Source organism: Prionailurus bengalensis, chromosome E1 (genome assembly GCF_016509475.1).
Source record: "Prionailurus bengalensis isolate Pbe53 chromosome E1, Fcat_Pben_1.1_paternal_pri, whole genome shotgun sequence".
Lineage (NCBI taxonomy): Eukaryota > Metazoa > Chordata > Mammalia > Carnivora > Felidae > Prionailurus > Prionailurus bengalensis.
In genome coordinates, this window is record NC_057347.1 from 9,053,894 (window position 1) to 9,076,027 (window position 22,134).

The window sequence follows — 22,134 nt, forward strand, 5'->3', positions numbered from 1 at the left end:
CATCCGGGAACTGTTTCTAACTCATCTGGGAACTATTTCTTTGTTCTGTTCCCAGGTGATGATAAAACGATGTGATCGGCTATAAAAACTCTGTACCCCGGCTGTTCGAGGCCGCACTCTGATCAAGCATGTTGGTCCCGATGGGTCGGCCTTGCCTCTCGTTGCAATAAACTTTGCTGTGACTGTCACTGGTGCCCCTAGCATTCTGTTTCAGGAGTCGTGTGGATGCAACAAGATCATGACCTGAGCCAAAGTTGGACACTTGACCAACTGAGCCACCCAGGAGCCCCAACTGCTTTTTAACTCAAGGTAATCTCGGTGCCAAAGTGGCCATCTTGGGGAGGCCGGCCCTCGGCCCCTATATAGCAAAGCAACTACATCAAGGTTGTTTCTTCCCTAAGCCACAGAAGGGCTAGTACTGGGTTGTCCCCAGGCTCCTTCTTGTTTGCCAAAGAGGTGTGGCCAGGGTGCACCTTGACCACCTCTTCTCAAACCCTGGGGCCACCAGGGGCCACAGCAGGACCTCATCATGGGGAGTCTCCAGTGGGCTGGAAATGGAGAGCTGAGGAATTTGACCATACTCCCCGGTTCTTAATAGATTTCAGACCCTTCTGTGGTATACAGTTAGCGCATTCATCTGACTATGCTCTGTTGAATCTCGGTATCAACCTCCGTAACAACTCCAAGAACCGTGGTATAATAAAGCCCAAAGCAATCACGCAAGTGAAATTCTCATGATCTTTATGGGTTAGGCCTACAGTGGCAAAATAACCTGCCTGACAAGAGAAATAAATCTTTTTTTTTTATTATTTATTTATTTTCAGAGAGAGAAGGGGGGGAGGTGGCACAGAGAGAGAGGAAGAGAGAGATTCCCAAGCAGGCTCTGCACTGTCGGCACAGAGCCTGACATGGGGCTTGAACTCACAAACTGTGAGACCCCAGCCCGGGGCAGAAATCAAGAGCCGGATGCTCAACCAACTAAGCCACCCAGGTGTCCCATGAAATCAGTCTTTTAGAGTAACGAATGTTCTCCCTTGCCCTGGAGAGATGGAAGGTGGGTTCCCAGTTTGGCTTCCCCAGAGACCCTAAGCCGACTGTTGTTTTGGTTACTGCTGGCTTTCTGGAAGTCAGATAGCCCGTCCAGGCCCAGTCAAAATGGGAGCCAACACACTGAAGAAACAGCAGCTCAGTAAAGCTAATGGCCAGGGCAGCCGGGCTTCTGGACGGGGAGGAGCCAAGCAGTGTGCAGGGCCGGGATGGGGGGGGGGGGGGCTCTTTGATTTACTAGTGAGGTGCAGACCTTCAGAGATGGAAGGAACCTTAGAAAATCATCCTCTCCACACTCCTCCTTCCCAACATTTATGAATAAGAAAACTCAGACCCAGAGAACACAAGTGTCTGATGTCAGATAAATGAAAAAGATGTACGGATGGCAACATGGGGGAGCCTCAGCATCCTGACCCCCAGAGAGCAGAGTGAGTGGAAAATAGGGGCACCTGGGTGGCTCAGTCAGTTGAGTGTCCAATTTCGGCTCAGGTCATGATCCTCACAGTTCGTGAGTTCGAGCCCCACATTGGGCTTCCGTACTGACAGCTCAGAGCCTGGAGCCTGCTTCGGATTCTGTGTCTCCCTCTCTCTCTCTGACCCTCCCCAGCTTGAGCTCTGTCTCTCTCTCTCTCTCAAAACTAAATAAACATTAAAAAAAAAAAAAAAAAAAAAAGGAAAAGGAGTCAAAGCATTGACCACAGTCTGTGTGCCTGTGGGCATGTATGGGACTAGAAGCGCTGGTTCTGATCAAAGCAGGGCTTAAAAATCACCCAAACCCAGCAACTCCCAGGGAGCTGCCAGTCAGCCCAGAGGTGGACACAGACTTGCCAAGGGACAAGGAGAACAAAAATGGGCATCTGGGCTGTGGAGAGTGAGTCTGGGATGCAGTGGGAGCCCATGTGTCATGAAGGGAACGAAACATTCTCCCACTACCCTCAAGGTCTCCTGGCTGGACCAAGAATTAAATTTGCATGAGACAGATTAAGGGGGGGGGGGGCAGGGGAATCAAGATTTTATCATGTGCACGGGGAGACCCAGTGCACAGTCTGGGTCTAGTGAAACTGAGATCTAAAGAAATGACCAAGGCAGGAAGTTTTTATACTTTTTTTTTTTAGACAGAGACAGTAAATCTGTGAGGAATTGACAGGACAAAGAAAACTTAATTTGGGAGCCTCGATTAGTGAGGAATTCTAAGCAGAATTTGGGCTGGGGGAGGAAATGAGTAAAAAATAACAAGGGTTGTTTATACAGAGTTTCTCGCTCTAAAGTTCCCACCTCTGGTGATAAGGGTATCTCTGACTTCCTGATACAGGGAGGGTGCCTTTCACACAGGAGATTTATTCTGCTTTCAGGGGGAGGGTCTTTCTTGAATAGGCTGTCTCTTAAGTAACTTTTACTTAAAATAACCAATATATCAAAGTGGCACTTCTGGGGGCAGCCGGCCCTTGGTCCCTATAGTTGTCTACAAAGAGAACCAGGCCTGGTCCCATGGGGAAGCACTGCCAGGCACCACACAGACAGGGAAGAAGGGGTTTCCCAAGGAGAGAGGAAGAATGGGAGAAATGGGGTTCCTGCAAGAAGCCAGAGCTGCCAGAAGTTCCAGAACCTTCCTTCATCAGCTCAAGCAGAGAGTGGTAAAGGGGACCACGAGGGGGCCTGGGCAGCACAAATAGGACATTCAAAGCAATCCAGAAAATGTACGGCCCTAAGCTGGCTGATGCATCTCTGCATGTGGGCTTGGATGAGGCTCAAAGTCTGTACACTATTGTTAATACTCCTATCAATATCAGTGCTAAGGGCTTTACGTATCTTATGTGAGCTAATCTTCACAGCCACCTCCAGGGAGAGGTGCTATTCCTATTCCTATTTCGTAGCTGAGGAAATTAAACTAGTAAATTTAAGCCAATTGGGCTTGTATCACCTCCCTCCAGCCGCTATGCTGGCTTCTGAACGAGCCGGGATTTGAACCTAGCAGGCTGACTCCGGAGCCTGTGATGCTAACTGAACACGTCTACAATCTCTTTGAGAATGTGCGTTTTGTTAGCTCTCCCCCAGCAATCTTACAATCAGCTCCATTCATTCATTCATTTATGAGAAAGAGAGCAGAGCGAGGTAGGGGCAGAGAGGGAGAGAGAGAATCCCAAGCAGGTTCTGCACTCTCACCATAGAGCCCGGTGCAGGGCAAACCCACGAACTGTGAGATCATGACCTGAGCCAAAATCAGCCACCCAAGCACCCCTATTTTTTTTTTTTAATAAGAAGTAAAGACTACTGACCTACATTCCCTGAACAAAGGAAGGAAAAAAAATTTTTTTTCCTTTCCAAAGCCAAAACCTGCCCCTCCCTCCAAGGATTCTTTGTGGCCATCCGAGGACAATGATTTGGTTTCTCTATAAATAATAAACTCACTGCTTGGGGAAGTCCTCTCCCTGGGGGAAGATGCTAGGTTTCAGGAGCCACTGAAGCTTTCGTCTTAATTCCACTCCCCCTGGGGACCCTCCTTTGCTCAAACGGTTTCAATTTCCACCTCATTGTTGCAAACCAGATGGTTGCAGAATGCTCCGTATTTCTGTAAGCTGACTGGGCGGAGGGAGCCTAACATCTGTGCATTTGGCTTTCCTGGAATTGAGGGGGCAGCCTTCCTCCAAAGCAGGATGCAGACTCAATGACTAAAGAAAACATCAAGAGTGCTCAAAAGAATACATCGGATCTATTACCTCCGTGAGAGTAAAATAAAGACTGTCTCGTGTTTTAGTAGGAAGGAAACAAGCTTATTAAACAGGGGACTTGAGTGTTTTTGTTATGGGAGGAATCCAGATAGAGTCAGAAGTATCAGGTGGTTAACGGTCTATCCCTCTGGCCTAGCACCTACCAGCTGTGTGACCCTGGTAAGTATTTTGACCTCTCGGAGCCTTAGTGTTCTCATCTGTCAAATGGGGATGCAGTATCTGCTCCTACTAATTTACATTTTTGAAAACATTTTTAATGTTTATTTTTGAGAGAGAGAGAGCGGGGGAGGGGAGGCAGAGAGAGAGGGAGACACAGAATCCTGAGCTGTCAGCACAGAGCCCGATGCGGGGCTTGAACCACAAACCATGAGCCCCTGACCTGAGCCGAAGGCGGACGCTTAACCGACTGAGCTGCCCAGGCACCCCAATTTTGTGAAAAAATTGAAAAAGACATCCTATAAATGCAAGTAGATTTATACACACCAGGTATTTGATGAGCTAAGGCTCCCTCAAAGGAGTTTTGTTAAGCTGTGACACAAGAAACAGGCCAAGGATGACGTTCTGTAGAGGGTTAGGCCTGTAGAGGGTCTCTGCCTGACGTTCAGGCAGAGAGGGTTAGGGGTCCCCAGAAAAAGACAAGACATAGCTTTCTTAACATTTTAGGCCCCCAGGCATTTTGTGATCCATGCTTGACTACTTGCTGGAACACATTTCCTCCAGACCTTCCTGGGATGTGTTAAAATTTCAGAAAAACAGACCTCAGTAATTAATGATTTTAAGGGAATAGAAAAATGTAAAAACAAACAGCCACTACGGATGCAGTTTGAAGCCGGGTGCGGGAGCCAATGGCCAAGAATGAATTCTTGAGCCGTTTTTTGGTGCAAAAAGGTGTTTTTATTATAGCACAGGGACAGGACCTATATGAGCAGAAAGGGCTGCATTGTAAGTGAGAGGACTGGCTGATTATGTAAAATTTTCTATACTCTGGAGGGGAGGGTAATGTTAGGGCTCCAGGAAACTGAGTCTGTAGGTTTCTGAAGGTCTGGTTATTGCTAAGATGGCTTTTTTTCTTGTAAATCATTAAGACAGTGGCAAACTGGGGGGCGCCTGGGTGGCTCAGTCGGTTAAGCGTCTGACTTCGGCTCAGGTCAGGTCACGATCTCGCAGTTTGTGGGTTCGAGCCCCGCGATGGGCTATGTGCAGACAGCTCAGAGCCTGGAGCCTGCTTCGGATTCTGTGTCTCCCTCCCCAGCCCTTCCCCCGGCCCCCCCCCCTCATTCACACTCTGTCTCTCTCTCTCTCTCAAAAATAAATAAAAATAAAAAGACAGTGGCAAACTGATGGAGATTCATGTCCTGGGTGACTGTGATCTCTATCAGCTGACCATTTGTTTGTCCCCTGCCTTTGTTTTGGGGCAGCCGGGAGTGCCTGAGGAATGTCACACATATCCCACTTGGTTGGGGGGGTGGGCAGGGGGATTGCTGGGTTGCTGGGTGTTAGTTTGTGCTTTGCCCTCAGCTGGCTTTTTGCTCCCTCATCAACTACCAGATCAGGACATACGTAACCAGTATCAGAGACAATAAGTCGGTGGTAACACCGGCCCCCAGTGCTGTTTCAAAAGACTGCCCCTGAAGCACATTCTTGAGTCATTTTTGCAGGATTTAAACGCCCCCTGAGCACTCAAACACCAGACTGACTGGAGCCAGAGAACTGATGTCCCCGGCCCTTGCTGGCCCCACGACTTCAGTCTACCAGGACCTGGATTCTGTCGACTCAGGGCGATTTTTGCCCCAGTTCTAGATTGCCACCATCTATTCATGCCTCGCCATGAATATCCACACACGCTTAGCTTAAGACTCCCCGATTTTGTTGTTCCAGGAGACACTGCTTTGGGAAATCGCCCCAGCGCTCTCCTTACTTGGTGCAAGTAAAACCCTTCCTTCTCCTTCTCTTTGGCTTGATTGTGTCTTTTGGCTCCACTCCCACCAAGAGGCGAAGCCTGTGTCGGGTGACAAAATCTGGCAACCTAGGTGGGACCTCTCACCTAATCCCCTTGAGCTGTGCTGGCTCCAAACAGGTGACGCGGTGGGCAATGAGAGCCGGTCACCCGGCCACCTGGTCTATGTCGCTGGGGGTCCCGGAGGAAGGGCACTAAGAGAATCCGTCCCGATTGGCACTCGATGTACCAGTCCGTGCAATGGGTTCAGCGGCCACTCTGGACACTGTGATCAGAGTCCCTTCAGAGCAGTGACAGGCAATTACCCCACAAATCCCACAAATCGGCTTTCTGGCTCCGCCCCTATCTCAAGCGGGGAGAAAAGGAAGGGCTTGAGGTCTGGGCAGAGATCTGCTCTGTTCTGGAGGGGGAGTCTGAGGGATCCCAACACTCCTTTGTACCCTCGAGTCCTGGAGGCTGACTGGGGGATACCTGATCCTGAAGGCCTCAGTGAGATAAATCTCAGATTCTGGAGATGGAGAGGCCCCCGTCTGGTAGACCCGAACAATGGAGTGCGCACTTTTAAATTCTCAGCTGTAAGAGATTTACTTACCAACTCTCTAAAGAAGGAAATTTTCAGTGGGCTAAGAACAGTCGAATCTGTGGCCCCACCAACCTTTATGAGAGACCCCTTGGCAGCTGGAGACAAGCCCTTAACAGAGATCCAAGTTCAGGGGAAAGGTTTTTTTTAAAAGGGGGCGCCTGGGTGGCTCAGTCGGTTGGGCGTCCGACTTCGGCTCAGGTCATGATCTCACGGTCCGTGAGTTCGAGCCCCACGTCGGGCTCTGTGCTGACCTCTCAGAGCCTGGGGCCTGTTTCAGATTCTGTGTCTTCCTCTCTCTCTCTCTGACCTTCCCCCATTCATGCTCTGTCTCTCTCTGTCTCAAAAATGAATAAATGTAAAAAAAAAAAAATTTTTTTTTTTAAATAAAAAAAAAAAGAAGAAAGGCCCTCTTGGTAAATGCTCTGGGGGACCGAGTGCTCTGTAGGGTTGAGCCTAGAAAACCTGGTAGAAGGCGGATGACACTACGTCACTGGAAGCTTGCAGCCCATTCAGGTTACTGGGATAAGAAAATTTTTAGGATTCTATTAACTACGATTTTAATGCTCAAATGGCCTAAGTGAGGATCCTTTGAAACACCTACTAAGCCTATTTGGACACCCAACTCCGGAAAATGGCTGTTAACTAAACAATCCGAGTGGGATGCGTATTCTGCTCGGCGTTTAGAAGCTTCTAAAAAAACACTGACAGGGTACCATCCGTGTAAGAAACTAATAAGAAACTTTCTGAAATAGTGACAACACTGAGCCCCCAAAATATCAACTCCTGAAGAAACATTTCTTACTACTCTACCTTTATCTTGCCCTTTAAGTGAGACACCAGGGAATGGGGCATTAAAATCAAAATCCTTCTCCCTCAACATGATAAGGCATTGATTATCTGTGGCCAGAAATTCGCCAGATTTGAAGGTGATATTCAGAGACCGATAGGAATTTTTCTTAAGACCTTATTCCCTAAGTCCAAATCAGAACTATGCAGAGGGCAAGAAGTGAATTAAAGAAAATGTAATGAGATGGGTAGGTCAATTTCAATGTCATTGAAACTGCAACCCAGCTCCTCGAAGGAGTGAAAAGCCTCTGTCCTTATATCGTACATCTTTGCAAAAACTAGAAATATGGCCCCATTAATAATTCAAAGTCCTTCAACCTCTCTGGGAACTTTTACCCAGATCATTCCCCATTCCCAAAACTGAAGGAAAAAAGGTGGAGGTGGGGGGTAAGGGGAGAGGCTTTTTGAAAATATAAATAGCTAGGGGCACCTGGGTGGCTCAGTTAGTTAAGTGCTTGACTCTTGATTTCGGCTCAGGTCACAACCTCGCAGTTCGTGAGTTCAAGCCCCGCCTGGGGCTCCACACTGAATTGGAGCCCTTGGAATTCTCTCTCTCCCTCTCTCTCTCTGCACTCTCCTGCTGTCTCTCTCTCTCTCTCTCTCTCTCTCTCTCTCTCTCTCTCAAAATAAATTTAAAAATTGGGGCACCTGGGTGGCTCAGTCGGTTGAGCGTCTGACTTTGACTCAGGTCATTATCTCCCGGTTTGTGAGTTCGAGCCCTGCGTCGGGCTCTGTGCTGACAGCTCAGAGCCTGGAGCCTGCTTCGGATTCTGTGTCTCCCTCTCTCTCTGCCCCTCACCCGCTCATGCTCTGTCTCTCTCTATCTCAATAATATAATAAATAAATGTTTTAAATTTTTTTAAATAAATACATAATAAATAAATACAGAAATAAATAAACCTTAAACTATAATATAATATAAATGGCTAGAGGGGTGCCTGGCTGGCTCAGCCAGAAAAACCTGCAACTCTTCATCTTGGGGTTGTGAGATCAAGTCCCATGTTGGTGTAGAGATTACTTTAAAAAAAAAAAAGCTTTATAAATGGCCATATAAAAGCCCTATAAATGGCTAGAAAAGCACGCTTGTTCAAAACCTAGCCCACAGTTTCCATAAGTTACTTGTCAAGGTTACTATAAGGTTTTTGTTTCTGTCTGTGTAAATGTGGTATTTTTCTCCCTCCAGATGGTATGGCTAAAAATTGCCAAACAGTTCTGTAATTAGTTGGTTTGAAGACAACTGCTTACGAGAATTGAGTATTCTAAAACTCAGAGAGATGGAAACTAATCCAAATGTTTTTCAGGCTCACATGATCTGGGATAATCTCTGGTAAATTAAAGTTTACGTTTGTTGGCTTAATTCAAATAGGTATGTCTTTTGGAGTTCCCAACATCGAACATAATCATTCCACCCAAATTTATTAGTTAAATTCATGTTGTATCTGTTGCAATTTGTCACCAAAAATGACTTAAAATGATGGTAGATTTTGTCTGTTTCATGAAGTTTTCATGGGTAATTGTTAAAAACAGGTTAAATAAATGAAAAGTTTAGGTAAATTTTTTAACTTCCGAAATCTTCTTAGTAACTTACCTTAAAGGGCTTAAGTAAATAATGAGTTAAGCTAAATTCATTGCAGATCTAGATCCTTTCCAAATACTGTAACATTAATTACTAAATTAGATTTATCAGGATGTCTGGGTGGCTCAGTTGGTTAAGCTTCCGACTCTTGATTTCTGCTCAGGTCATGATCTCATGGTCAGGGGATCGAGCCCCGAGTCTGGCTCCACACTGGATGTAGAGCCTAAGATTCTGCACCCCCCCCCCCCACCTCTCTGCCCCTCCCCTGCTGGAGCACATGCTCTCTCTCTCAAAAATATAAATAAATAAACATAGATTCATCTACTTTTGTCTTCCTATTGCAGAGAAACTAAAGATACCTATCAGTAAACATGGTTTGTGCCATGCCAAGGAATTTACTTTAAAAAGGCATGTTTCTAAAAATTATTAAAGGTGTTTATAAATTTGCTGATCCTAAGAATTCTGGTGTAACAGCTCACAATTGCTTACTACTTAGTTTTTACCAGAAATTAAGGTTTCTAGGCATTAAGAATGCTAATAAATGTAATCAAGACTACCGAAAATAATAATAAGGAAAACAGCTCGGTATGCAAGGAAAGTTAGATCTATGTTTTTGGTAAGAAAGATATAAGAAATAGGAATACATTTTTGTGGAGGGAAAAGAAAATAATTTTGTCCTAAAATGAGACTGGTTGCCTTTTTTTTTTTTTTTTTTTTTTTTGGTTGTTGTTGTTTTGAGACTGGTTGTTTAATGAGTGAAAATTTAGGACAAAATCTGAATGGCAAAGAACGCTGTAGAAAGTGTGTGAAAAAGGAATCTTTGGAAAGGAATTTTGTAAATGGTCAGAACTGACTAAGATGGGAATAAATGAGTTTTAATTTCAAAAGTACAACACTATAAGATTAGAATTTGGTTTTTCCTTCTGTTAAAATGACAAAGCTTTCTTAGATTATTGGTCTATTCTTGATTTAAAAAATGTAGGGTGCCTGGGCGGCTCAGTCGGTTGGGTGTCTGACTCCTGATTTGGGCTCAGGTCATGATCCCAGGGTTGTGGGATCAAGCCCCATGTTGGGCTCCTCACTGAGTGTGGAGCCTGCTTAAGATTCTCTCTCTCTCCCTCCCTCCCTCTCTCTCTCTCTCTCCCTCTCCCCCTCTCCCCCACTCACATTCTCCCTCTCTCTCTCAAAAAATTTTTTTTAATTTAAAACAAAATTTTTTTTAATTTTTTTTTTTTTTTTTGAGAGAGAGAGACAGAGCGTGAGTGGGGGAGGGGCAGAGGGAGAGAGGGAGACACAGAATCCGAAGCAGGCTCCAGGCTCCAACCTGTCAGCGCAGAGCCCAATGCTGGGCTCGAACTCACAAGCTATGAGATCATGACCTGAGCCGAAGTCAGACACTTAACCGAACGAGCCAGCCAGGGGCCCCTCAAAAAAAAATTTTTTTTTAATTATAAACAAAGACTTTTTTTTCTTTATCTGCCCAGGATAAACGAAGTTTCTATGTTTTGTCTTTATCAGGTCTTTGATTATTTAAGAAAACCAAATCTTCTCAATATTAAAAGAGCTGAGTTTTGCTAACATAACCTTCTGGAGAATCCTTATGCTTCTCGCTCTGTAGGCCACACAGAAAGATCACTAGTCTGAGACCTCATAATGGAAGCTCCACAAAAATGTATGTACTGTGTTTAAAATGATGTGCAAACTGGGGTGGCTCAGTCGGTTAAGCGTCCGACTTTGGCTCAGGTCACGATCTGAGGGTTCATGAGTTCGAGCCCTGCCTCGGGCTCTGTGCTGACGGCTCAGAGCCTGGAGCCTGCTTCAGATTCTGTGTCTCCCTCTCTCTCTGCCCCTCCCTAGCTCACGCTCTCTCTCTCTCTCACTCTCACTCTCTTGCTCTCTCTCTGTCAAAAACAAATAAACTTAAAAAAAAAAAAAGATGTGCAAACGAACTCCCCCTGTCCCACCTGTAGCCAAAGCTACACAAAGAGGAACTTTACCTGGGAAAGACTGGCAGGTACATTTTACAATGATGCCCATCCTGGCGGAGGATATGAATAACTCCTGGCTTCACAGATCCTTTTACCGGGCGGATGGAAGCTTTTCCTCGCAGAACTGAAAAAAGCAAAGGAGGGAGTCAAGGGGTCACTTGAGCAGGTGATTCCTAGGTTTGGTCTTCCCTGAACAATGCAGAGTGATAATGGACCAGCATTTGTTTTTAAAATAACCGCTGGGAGGGGCGCCTGGGTGGCTCAGTCGGTTGAGCGTCCGACTTCAGCTCAGGTCACGATCTCGCGGTCCATGAGTTCGAGCCCCGCGTCGGGCTCTGGGCTGATGGCTCGGAGCCTGGAGCCTGTTTCCGATTCTGTGTCTCCCTCTCTCTCTGCCCCTCCCCTGTTCATGCTCTGTCTCTCTCTGTCCCAAAAATAAATAAAAAACGTTGAAAAAAAAAAATTAAAATAACCGCTGGGAGGGGCGCCTGGGTGGCTCAGTCGGTTGAGCGTCCGACTTCAGCTCAGGTCACGATCTCGCGGTCCGTGAGTTCGAGCCCCGCGTCGGGCTCTGGGCTGCTGGCTCAGAGCCTGGAGCCTGCTTCCGATTCTGTGTCTCCCTCTCTCTCTGCCCCTCCCCCGTTCATGCTCTGTCTCTCTCTGTCTCAAAAATAAATAAATGTTAAAAAAAAAAAATTATTAAAATAAAATAAAATAACCGCTGGGTAACAGGCCCAGGCTCTAGGGATACAATGGAAGCTACATGCTGCCCGGAGGCCACGATCATCCTGGAAAGGTTGGAAGATGTAACAGAACTTTAAAGAAAAGTTTAGCTAAAGCTTTCAAAGGACTCAGGAGAACTGGTCGAGGCTGCTCCCCAAAGTTTTAACTGGAGTTAGGGCAGCCTCAAAGGGAAGGCCTGCACCAAGCACATCTGGAGATGCGGATGGCCTTTTCCAAGCAGCGGAGGGAACCTTCATTTGCCCAAATACTGAGACTAAACAAGCAATAAACCACATAATTCAACCAGGGACTGCTGTGGCCGCCCTCAACAATTATGCAAATAGGAGCCTCCCTTTATCAAAGGAAATTAAACTCCATCCCTAATGAGGCAAGCGACTGGGTGTACTTGAACACCTGGCAATGAGGGTCAGCTCGGGATCAGCTCAGCCCTGTCTGGACAGGACCCCACTTGGTGCTGTTAACCACCTACTCTTCTCTTGAGCTACAAGATGTGGCTCCCTGGATTCAACAGTCTCAGGAAGCCCGCAGAGCCAAGTCAAGATGTTCCTGAAGCTTATCCGTGTGAGCTGCTGACGGACCTGAAGTTCCTGTTCAAGAGGCAGTAACTGTCAGACAAATACATCTTTGCTCAGATGCTCGGTTGTGCACTGTGAAACTGCGTTAAGTATTGAGGATAATCTTTTTGTGGCCAACAGTAACAGCTGTAATCCTAACCTTCTTCTGTCGCTCGGGGACCAATGTATTCAGTCGATACGTTAACCTGCTAGTAAAATTTGCCTCTTCTCGGATGCAACAGTCCCATATAAATCACACGATCCAGCAGGGATATGAAAAACTGCAGCCCAAACCGTCTAACCCCAAAATTTACACTGGCAGGAGCAAGGGATCTTCACTGCTCTAACCCCTGACAGCAGGAAGTAGCTACAGAAGACTGACCACCTTTTAAGAATGAAGAGGAGAATATCTCAAGGGGGTACTTTGTAGGCAGATAGGGTTAGGGGGTCGTTGGAAAAAGGAAGACGAGACATAGCCTTCTTAACATAAGAGACGAACGAAAGGGGCGCCTGGGGGGCTCAGTCGGTTAAGCGGCCGACTTCGGCTCAGGTCATGATCTCGCAGTCCATGAGTTCGAGCCCCGCGTCACGCTCTGTGCTGACAGCTCAGAGCCTGGAGCCTGTTTCAGATTCTGTGTCTCCCTCTCTCTGACCCTCCCCTGTTCATGCTCTGTCTCTGTCTCTCAATAATAAATAAACATTTAAAAAAAAGAGAGAGAGAGAGAGAGAGATGAACGAACATCACTTCCACCAACCCCTCGAGAATGCATTTCCCCTACCGCTCTGGACTCGTGTATGTGGCTTCTAGATCTCTATCAGGTTTAAAACCCTACCTTGCCTGGTTCCCAAACTGACATTCACACTGACCTGTTGGCTTTGTTACCCTCGCTTGAGAACAGGGGCATCTGTAAGCTTCATCTCGGAAATATGGTGTGCGTCCGTCTTAGCGATCTGGGGAAAGTGTGTTCATTCTGTCCCCATAGGCTAGAAACATACCTGTGGGGTAGAACCACGGACCTGGGTAAGGTCACGTGGGGTTGAGGCATACAGAGCATGCCCTCTAGGGTTACAGGGGAGCAATGACAATTATAAACCTGAGTCATGGGGACTTTAGGTTCTGTACCACTATTCACTCTCTGCGAAAGGGAACGTGTGTTTTGGCTTCAGAAAGCAGCATATGAAGAGGGACAGGCAGGCAGGAGGGTAGTATTTTAAGTCATCTACCCACCATGATGTGTTTGCTTCTGGCAAATTGTTCTGTTTGCTTTCCTAAGATTCTGCCGAGCAATTCCTTCAAAACCAGTTTTTCATTGCGTAACGGCATGAGGAAAGGGTCGAGGTGCATTATGTTTCTAAAGGAAGATTATACGAGGGACGGTACGCCAGGAGCCTAATTATACCAAAAAGAAGAGCTTCAAGGGCATGAGCACGGACACAGGTGGAAGAGGGCTGCACGTGGAAATTATTGCAAGTGGTTACCTTTTCACGCCTTCTCGTACCTCCCAACGTTCAAAATATCAACCGATCATTTACACGAGCGGAGGACGGCACCTGTCAAAAACAAATCCGTGTGTTGACACGCCCCCTCCGGCAGTTCGGTGACGGCATGTTCACGAGTGGTGCCGCCCGGGGTTCCGACGTCAGAAGCCTTGGGTTTTTATGCCAGCTCAGCCCCGTTTATTAGCCACTTAACAGATACCATTTGCTTTATCGGCCCCAGGGTTTTTCCACTTATAAAACTCGGAGTAGTTGGCTTTGTATAACTCACGGGGTGAGTGTAAGCTTCCAGATTTTAGAACAAGGTAAAGTATCAGAAACCTAGATAAACGAATGGGCAACATGCAGGTGACAGACGCCACATTCTCCGGGTGGCCCCCGCGGATGTTACTTTTCAGCCTGCCTTCCCTGCTCCTCTGGTAACCTGGCTGTTAAACTGAGAGGTTCTCTGAGGCCTTAACCCGAGACCTCCTCCTCTTCCCCACCTCTCTCTCTCGCTCCCTACGTGATTCACTCATTCCTAAGACTTCAGTTTCCGCTGGTGCAAATGACTCACAGGTTGATGTCTCCAGCCCAGACCTGAAATGTGAGATTCCATATGACATAGGAGAACCTGGCTTTCTCACGGGCGCCTCGAACCTAATGCATCCAAAATTAAACTTTCCGGATCCCACCACAACAAAGCTGGCCCTCTTCACGGTTCTTTTCTCTGAGATGGCCACCAGCTCCCGGCCAGATGTGCAAACAGAAACGTGGAGTGGGGGGGGGGGGGGGGCGCATCCCTAACTCTTCCCTTTCCCTCATCCCCCATACCCATTCCATTACCATTTTACATCCCAGATATCTCCAGAACCTTTACCCTTCATGTTTTCCCTGCCATGACTGTAGTCCAAACCCCCGCTGTCTCTTACCTGCATTATGGCCACAGCTCCAAACTAGGATTCCTACATCTGTTAGTTCTTCCCTCCAGTCCACTCTCCATATTGCATCCAGGGAAAGCTTTCTTAAAAATCACCGTCACTGGGGCGCCTGGGTGGCGCAGTCGGTTAAGCGTCCGACTTCAGTCAGGTCACGATCTCGCGGTCCGTGAGTTCGAGCCCCGCATCGGGCTCTGGGCTGATGGCTCAGAGCCTGGAGCCTGTTTCCGATTCTGTGTCTCCCTCTCTCTCTGCCCCTCCCCCGTTCATGCTCTGTCTCTCTCTGTCCCAAAAATAAATAAACGTTGGAAAAAAAATTTAAAAAAAAAAAAAATCACCGTCACTGATGGGGTGCCTGGGTGGCTCAGTTGCTTGAGCCTCCCTCTCTTGATTTCAGCTGGGGTCGTGGTCTCAGTGTCATGGGATCAAGGCCCACATCAGCCTCCGTGTTGAGCATGGAGCCTGTCGAAGATTCTCTCTCTTTCTTTCTCCCTCTGCCCCTCTCCCCGGCTCACACACACACTCTCTCTCTCTCTAAAATAAAATGACATAAATTTTAAAAATAAATAAAATCTTTAAAATAAGATAAAATGAGCCTCTTGTAGGCATCATATAAGTATTATTTTTTAATCCAGTTTAATGACCTCTGCCTTTGGCAATGTGGGAGAAGGAGTGGAGTGGGAATGGGCGGGGGGGGGAGGAAGAAAGCTAGTGGATTTCATTAATGAGATAAGTATAATAAGCATAAAATATGTGTAAGGACTTGCCTTCATCTTCCAGAAACTCTGGATGCCTGCCAGGAACCCAGTGGTTCCAAACGTGTGGTCTGGACTCCTGGGGCCCAGGGAGACCCTTTCAGGGAGTGTGTGAGGTCAAAATTATTTTCATGTTATTACTAGGATATTATTCACATTTTTCACTCTGTTGACATTGGCACTGGTGATGTAGAAGCAATGGTGGGAGAAACTACGGGGGGCTTAGCATAAATAAAGGCAATATTACCGAGTTGCACTAGCAGTCACAGGGCTCTCACGCACAAAGAGATCTAAAAATAAATAAATAGGGGAGCCTGGGTGGCTCAGTCGGTTAAGCACCCAACTTTGGCTCACGTCATGATCTCGTGGTTCGTGAGTTCGAGCCCCACATCGGGCTCTGTGATACCAGCTCAGAGCCGGGAAACTGCTTCTAATTCTGTGTCTCCCTCTCTCTCTCTGCCCCTCCCCCACTCACACTCTGTCTCTCTCTTTCTCTCTCTCTCTAATATGAGTAAACATTAAAAACTGTTTTAAGGGGCGCCTGGGTGGCTTGGTCGGTTAAGCGTCCGACTTTGGCTCAGGTCATGATCTCACGGTCCGTGAGTTCGAGCCCCGCGTCGGGCTCTGTGCTGACAGCCCAGAGCCTGGAGCCTGTTTCAGATTCTGTGTCTCCCTCTCTCTCTGCTCCTCCCCTGTTCATGCTCTGTCTCTCTCTGTCTCAAAAATAAATAAACGTTAAAAAAAATTTTTTTAAACTGTTTTAAGTTTATTTATTTATTGACAGAGAGAGAGAGAGAACAGGGGAGGGCAGAGAGAGAGAGAGAGAGAGAGAGAGAGAGAGAGAGAGAGAGAATCCCAAGCAGGCTTCCATGCTGTCAGTGCAGAGCCTGACTTGGGGCTTGATCCCACGAACTGTGAGATCATGACCTGAGTGGATGGAGATCAAGAGTCGGACGCTTAACCGACTGAGTCACCCAGGTGTACTTTGTATAGTATCTCTTAATTGAGATTTGTCTCATGCTCTTCTCCTGATTACACTGGGGTTATGAGGAGGTTTTGGAGGAAGACTTTAGAGGTAAAGTGCCATTCTCACTGCATCCTCTCAAGAGCATGAACAATCAACAGGACGCATCACTGTTGTTGTCACTCTTGACTACCTGGCTGGGAGGCTGTTTGTCAGTTTTTACCACAACACCATTTATTATTGAACGGTCTCCTTTTTAACTGAAATGTTTAGTCCATTTACACTTATTGTGATTATTGATATGGTTGTCTAACTCTATCTTCTTGGTATTTGTTTTCCCTCGTCCCTTCTACGTTTTCTTCCTTTGTTTCTACTTTTCTGCCTTTCTTTGAGTTTTCTCAATATTTTCAGTGCTCAATCTTATTTCCTCTATTGGCATCTTAGTTGCAATTCTTGTTATTATATTTTGAGTGATTTTTCTAACACTAACAATATGTGTCCTTATTAATAGATCAGGGGGCACCTGGGTGGCTCAGTCGGTTAAGCATCCAACTTCAGCTCAGGTCATGATCTCACGGTCCGTGAGTTCGAGCCCCGTGTCGGGCTCTGGGCTGATGGCTCAGAGCCTGGAGCCTGCTTCTGATTCTGTGTTTCCCTCTCTCTGCCCCTTCCCCGCTCATGCTCTGTCTCTCTCTGTCTCTCAAAAATGAATAAACACTAAAAAAACTAAAAAATAAACTAATAGATCAGGTTCTTTTAAAACCAACGTTGGGGCGCCTGGGTGGCGCAGTCGGTTAAGCGTCCGACTTCAGCCAGGTCACGATCTCGCGGTCCGGGAGTTCGAGCCCCGCATCAGGCTCTGGGCTGATGGCTCAGAGCCTGGAGCCTGTTTCTGATTCTGTGTCTCCCTCTCTCTCTGCCCCTCGCCCGTTCATGCTCTGTCTCTCTCTGTCCCAAAAATAAATAAACGTTGAAAAAAAATTTTTTTTTTAAAAACCAACGTTGTACCTTGTTCCTCTCCACACTTGATGATTCATGTAAACTATTCCACACTTCCTACTTCATTTCACATTCTACACACTTCACACCTGACTCTTTGCATTTCACAAATGGATAACCCAGCAAATATTTCATTGCATTTATCCCCACTTTTATCATTGGTGCAATTGTTGTTACACCTTTTACCTCTACATTTGTTATAAACCCCCACCTCACAGTGTTATTGTTTATACTGTAAACACCTTTTTAAAGAAAATGGGGCACCTGGGTGGCTCAGTCAGTTAGCCTCCGACTTTGGCTCAGGTCATGATCTCACAGCTCATGAGTTCGAGCCCCACGTCAGGCTCTGTGCTGACAGCTCCGAGCCTGGAGCCTGCTTCGGATTCTGTGTCTCTCTCTCTCTGTGCCCCTCCCACGCTTGCACACACGCACATGCACACTCTCTCAAAAATAAATAAACATTAAGAAAATATTTTAAAGAGAGAAAACATAGTCTTTTGTATTTACCTACTTTTTTATCGTTTCTGGCGCTCTTCATTTTTTCCTGCCGTTCTGAGTTTCCACTTCATTATCCTTTCTCTCAAGCCTGAAGGACATTTATTATTTTTCATTGTGCAGTTCGTTTAGCAACAAATTCTCTCAGCTTTTATCGGAAAATGCCTTTATTTTTTCCTCACTTCCACAAACATTTTGTTTTTTAAGTAGGTTCTATACCCGGCATGGGGCCCGAACTCACGACCCTGAGATCAAGAATCACGTGCTCCATCGACTGAACCAGCCAAGCACCCCTCAAAGAATATTTTTTGATAGATACAGAATTCGAGGGTGGCCATTGCTTTTCCGAACTTTAAAAATATTTTACTGTTTTCCTCTGGCCTCCATAATCTCTGATGAGAAGGGAATGGGTCCTTCTTTTCCTAGTCCCTGAATATGTATTTTCCTCTGGCTACTACAAAGGTCTTTTTATCTTCAGTTTTCAGAGGTTTATGATGTGCTGAAGTCAGATAGACAGGGAGGGAGGGAGAGAGAGAGAGATCTGTCTTACTGGCTTTACTGAGCTTCTTAGGTCCATAAGTTGGTGTTTTTCAGCAAATTTGGGGAGTTTTCAGTCATTGTTTCTTCAAATGCTTTTTTTCTGCCCACATTTCACTCACTTCTCCCTCCTCCTGGGCCTTGAAGTACATGCATGTCAGATTGTTTGACATTGTCCCCCATGTCTCTGAGGCTCTGCTCAATTTTCTTTAATCCCTTTTCTGTGGTTTCTCAAACTGATCTGTCTTTAAGTTTATTGGCTCTTTTATCATCTCTAATCTGCTGCTAAGCCTTTCCACTACATTTTTTGTTTCCATTATTTTTCTTTTCAATTCTAGAATAGAATTCTAGAATATCTAGAATATCAATAGATATCTAGAATATCTAGAATATCAATTCTAGAATATCTAGGGGCACCTGGGTGGCTCAGTCAGTGAAGTATCTGACTCTTGATTTCAGCTCAGGTCATGATCCCAGGGTCACGGGATTGAGCCCCGCATCAGGCTCCGCGTGGAGCATGGAGCCTGCTAAAGATTCTCCCTCTCTGCCTCTGTCCCCCTCTCCTGCTCATGCTCTCTCTTTAAAATAAAATTTTAAAACATTTCAGATAAAGCATTAATAAGCAAAATGTATAAAGAGCAACATCAAACTGATAAAAAAGAAAACTTGTATAAAAATGAGAAAGGGAGGGGCACTTGAGTGGCTCAGTTGGCTAAGCATCTGACTCTTGATTTGGGTTCAGGTCATGATCTTGCGGTTCATGGGCTCAAGCCCTGCATCAGGCTCGGCACTGACGGCACAGAGCCTGCTTGGGGTTTTCTCTCTCCCTTTCTCTCTCTGCCCCTCTTCCACTCACTCTCACTCTCTCACAAAAATAAACAAATTTTTTTAAAAATGAGAAAAGGATGGGGTGCCTGGGTGGATCAGCTGGTGAAGCACCCCACTTCGGCTCAGGTCATTATCTCATAGTTCATGAATTTGAGCCCCACTTCAGGCTCTGTGCTGACAGCTCAGAGCCTGCTTTGGATCCTCTGTCTCTCTCTCTCTCTCTCTCTCTCTCTCTCTCTACCCCTCCCCTTTTTGCTTACTCTCTCTCTCTCAAAAATAAACATTTAAAAACAAACAAACAAAAACAAACACTATGTATCTTGAAAAACAATGAGAAAAGGAAATGAATGGGCAATTCTTGGGCTGATAAATGTGAAAATAAACATATAAAATGATGAATGCCTAAGAATGCAGTATAATATAAAATATACATTAAAATAATAAAATATTGATAGTATAATGTAGGAAAGAGGACGGGGAAATAGGTACACTGTGAGAGTACAGATTAGTATTGCCAACTCATCAAGATTCTAAATGTATGTATTCTAAATCCCAGCTCTCATGTTTCCAGGAATCTATCCTACAGAAATAACAGCAGGACCACAAAACTGCTTGGATCAGCAAAAAAATTGGACAGAACCCAAATGCTTATCAGTAAGAGTATATATAAATATAGTGCATGCATATATCAGAACACTAAGCATCCATTTAAAAAATGAAGTAGACTTAAATTGCTTATGTCCACAGGATAATGTTGAGAATTAAAAGTGAATTGCAAAACAAAAGAAACAGTAAAATACTAGCTATATGTGTGTGTGCATACACATATACGTAAGAATCTGGTCAGTCAGGTACACATCAAACTTAATTCTAAAGGATAGGAATTGGGGCGCCTGGGTAGCTCAGGCGGTTAAGCGCCTGACTCTTGATTTCAGCTCAGGTCGTGATCTCACAGTTGACAAGTTCAAGCCCTGATTCAGGCTCTACGCTGACAGTGTAGAGCCTGCTTGGGATTCCCTCTCTCCCTCTCACCTGCCTGTGCTCTTTCTCGCTCTCTCAAATAAATAAACATTTAGGGGCGCCTGGGTGGCGCAGTCGGTTAAGCGTCTGACTTCAGCCAGGTCACGATCTCGCGGTCCGTGAGTTCAAGCCCCGCGTCGGGCTCTGGGCTGATGGCTCAGAGCCTGGAGCCTGTTTCCGATTCTGTGTCTCCCTCTCTCTCTGCCCCTCCCCGTTCATGCTCTGTCTCTCTCTGTCCCAAAAATAAATAAACGTTGAAAAAAAAATTTTTTTTAATAAATAAATAAATAAACATTTAAAAATAAATAAAGAGTGGGAATTGAAGGGGGAACAGAAGAACGCTTACTTTTTATTTTATATACTTCTGTATTGTTTGAGTCTGTTGCAAAAAATATTTCACTTTTGGGTTTCTTTTTAAATTTTTTTTAAATGTTATTTTGTTTTTGAGAGAAAGAGAAACAGAGTGAGCAGGGGAGGGGCAGAGAGAGAGGGAGACACGAATCCAAAGCAGGCTCCAGGCTCCGAGTTGTCTGCACTGAGCCCGACTCGGGGCTCGAACTCATGAACTGCGGGATCATGACCTGAGCCAAAGTCAGACACTTAACCGACTGAGCCACCCAGGCACCCCCCAAAACATTTCAGTTTTGTAATTTAAAAACAATTTGTGTGGGGGCGCCTGGGTGGCCCAGTCCGTTAGGTGTCTGACTCTTGGTTTCAGCTCAGGTCATGATCTCGTGGATCATGGGTTTGAGCCCCACATGGGGCTCTGCGCTGACAGTGTGGAGCCTGCTTGGGATTCTCTCTCTCTCCTCTTCTCTCTCTCTCTCTCTCTCTCTGCCCCTCCTCCCCCAGCTCGTGCTCGCACGTGCATTTTCTCTTTCTCAAAATAAATAAATACACTTAAAAATAAATGCATAAATAAATAAATAATAAAACGATTTGTGTAAGATTAGATGGACTATTCCAGTCTACTACTACTGGGGAGGTCCTTTAACGTCTCAGCAGCAGGCATGACTGCCACCTGGTGGTCACCTACAGCCATGGGAAATTGCCTAGCTGAGGGTTTTTTCAACCTCCACACAATTGTCATTTGGAGCCAGATAAATGGGGGGGGGGGGGGGGGAGGTCTGGGAGGTCTGTCCCGTGCATTGTAGGATGTTCAGTAGCATCCCTTGCCTCTATGTTCTAAATGCCAGTGACACCCTGTCTCCAAGTTGTGACAACTGAAAAGGTCTCCAGACTAGTAATTGCCCCCTCCCCCCCCCAGGAGATAGGGCAAAAAACCACCCTGGTTGAGAACTCCTGATCTAGAATGGAAGTCTCGTGAATATACAAAATGTGCTCATTCATTCACTCACAAAATCACAGTAGACAAAACGTCTTTCTGAGATACTTTGTTGTTGTTTTTTTTTAAGTTTATTGATTTACTTTTGAGAGAGAGAGAATGAGAGAGCGGGGTAGGGGCAGAGAAAGAGGGAGGCAGAGAATCCCAAACAAGCTCTGAGCTGTCAGCGCAGAGCCCGATGCGGGGCTTGAGCTCACGAACCGTGAGATCATGACCTGAACTGGAACCAACAGTCAGCCGCTCAATCACCTGACCCACCCGGGTGCCCCTCTGAGATACTTCCTAACGTCAGTTGGGATCAGTGATCTCTTACCCATGGTTGCTCTCACACAGAATTCTTTGCACAGCTTTGTGATATTCTGAGGTTTCAGTTCAGTAGCAGGAAAAGCGATTCTCATCCAGCGAATCCCCAAGTGCCTCAGGCAAAGCTCACAGACCTATGGCAGGAAGTCACAGCAGCCCCAGCCCAGTGCTCCAGTCAGTAAATGCCACCAAACAGTCAGTAAGCCGGTCCCCTCCTGTCCCTCACTCAGCCCACTGATCTCCCCCTCTGGAATCATCTCTCTGTCCACTGTACCCATGGCATTACTCCCTTATGGTCTATATGTCACCAAGAAGTATTTGGGGGGAAAAAAGTCTGTAGATGGGCTGCCTGGGTGGCTCGGTCGGTTGAGCATCTGACTTCGCTCAGGTCACGATTTCGCGGTCCGTGAGTTCCAGCCCCGCGTCGGGCTCTGGGCTGACAGCTCAGAG

At 46.2% G+C, this 22,134-nt stretch overlaps 1 protein-coding gene and 1 long non-coding RNA gene across 3 annotated transcripts in view; both read right to left on the reverse strand.

Annotated features, from left to right (window-relative positions):
• Positions 1-14,571, reverse strand: part of TRIM16 (tripartite motif containing 16) — a 41,654-nt gene extending 27,083 nt beyond the window's left edge. For both annotated transcript variants that reach the window (XM_043583183.1, XM_043583184.1), the window contains exons 1-3: positions 14,433-14,571; positions 13,504-13,575; positions 10,736-10,850 (exon numbers count right to left, since the gene is read on the reverse strand). In XM_043583183.1, coding sequence (XP_043439118.1) covers positions 10,736-10,758 — 23 coding nt within the window. In that variant the 5' untranslated portion in view covers positions 10,759-10,850; positions 13,504-13,575; positions 14,433-14,571. The remainder of the gene's footprint in view (positions 1-10,735; positions 10,851-13,503; positions 13,576-14,432) is intronic.
• A 405-nt stretch (positions 14,572-14,976) lies between these two features.
• On the reverse strand, positions 14,977-21,811 carry LOC122484991. The gene is made up of 3 exons (XR_006297761.1): positions 21,695-21,811; positions 17,668-17,742; positions 14,977-15,483 (listed from the first exon to the last, which is right to left on the reverse strand). It is a non-coding gene; the product is annotated as an uncharacterized LOC122484991 (long non-coding RNA).
• Positions 21,812-22,134: the final 323 nt, after the last annotated feature.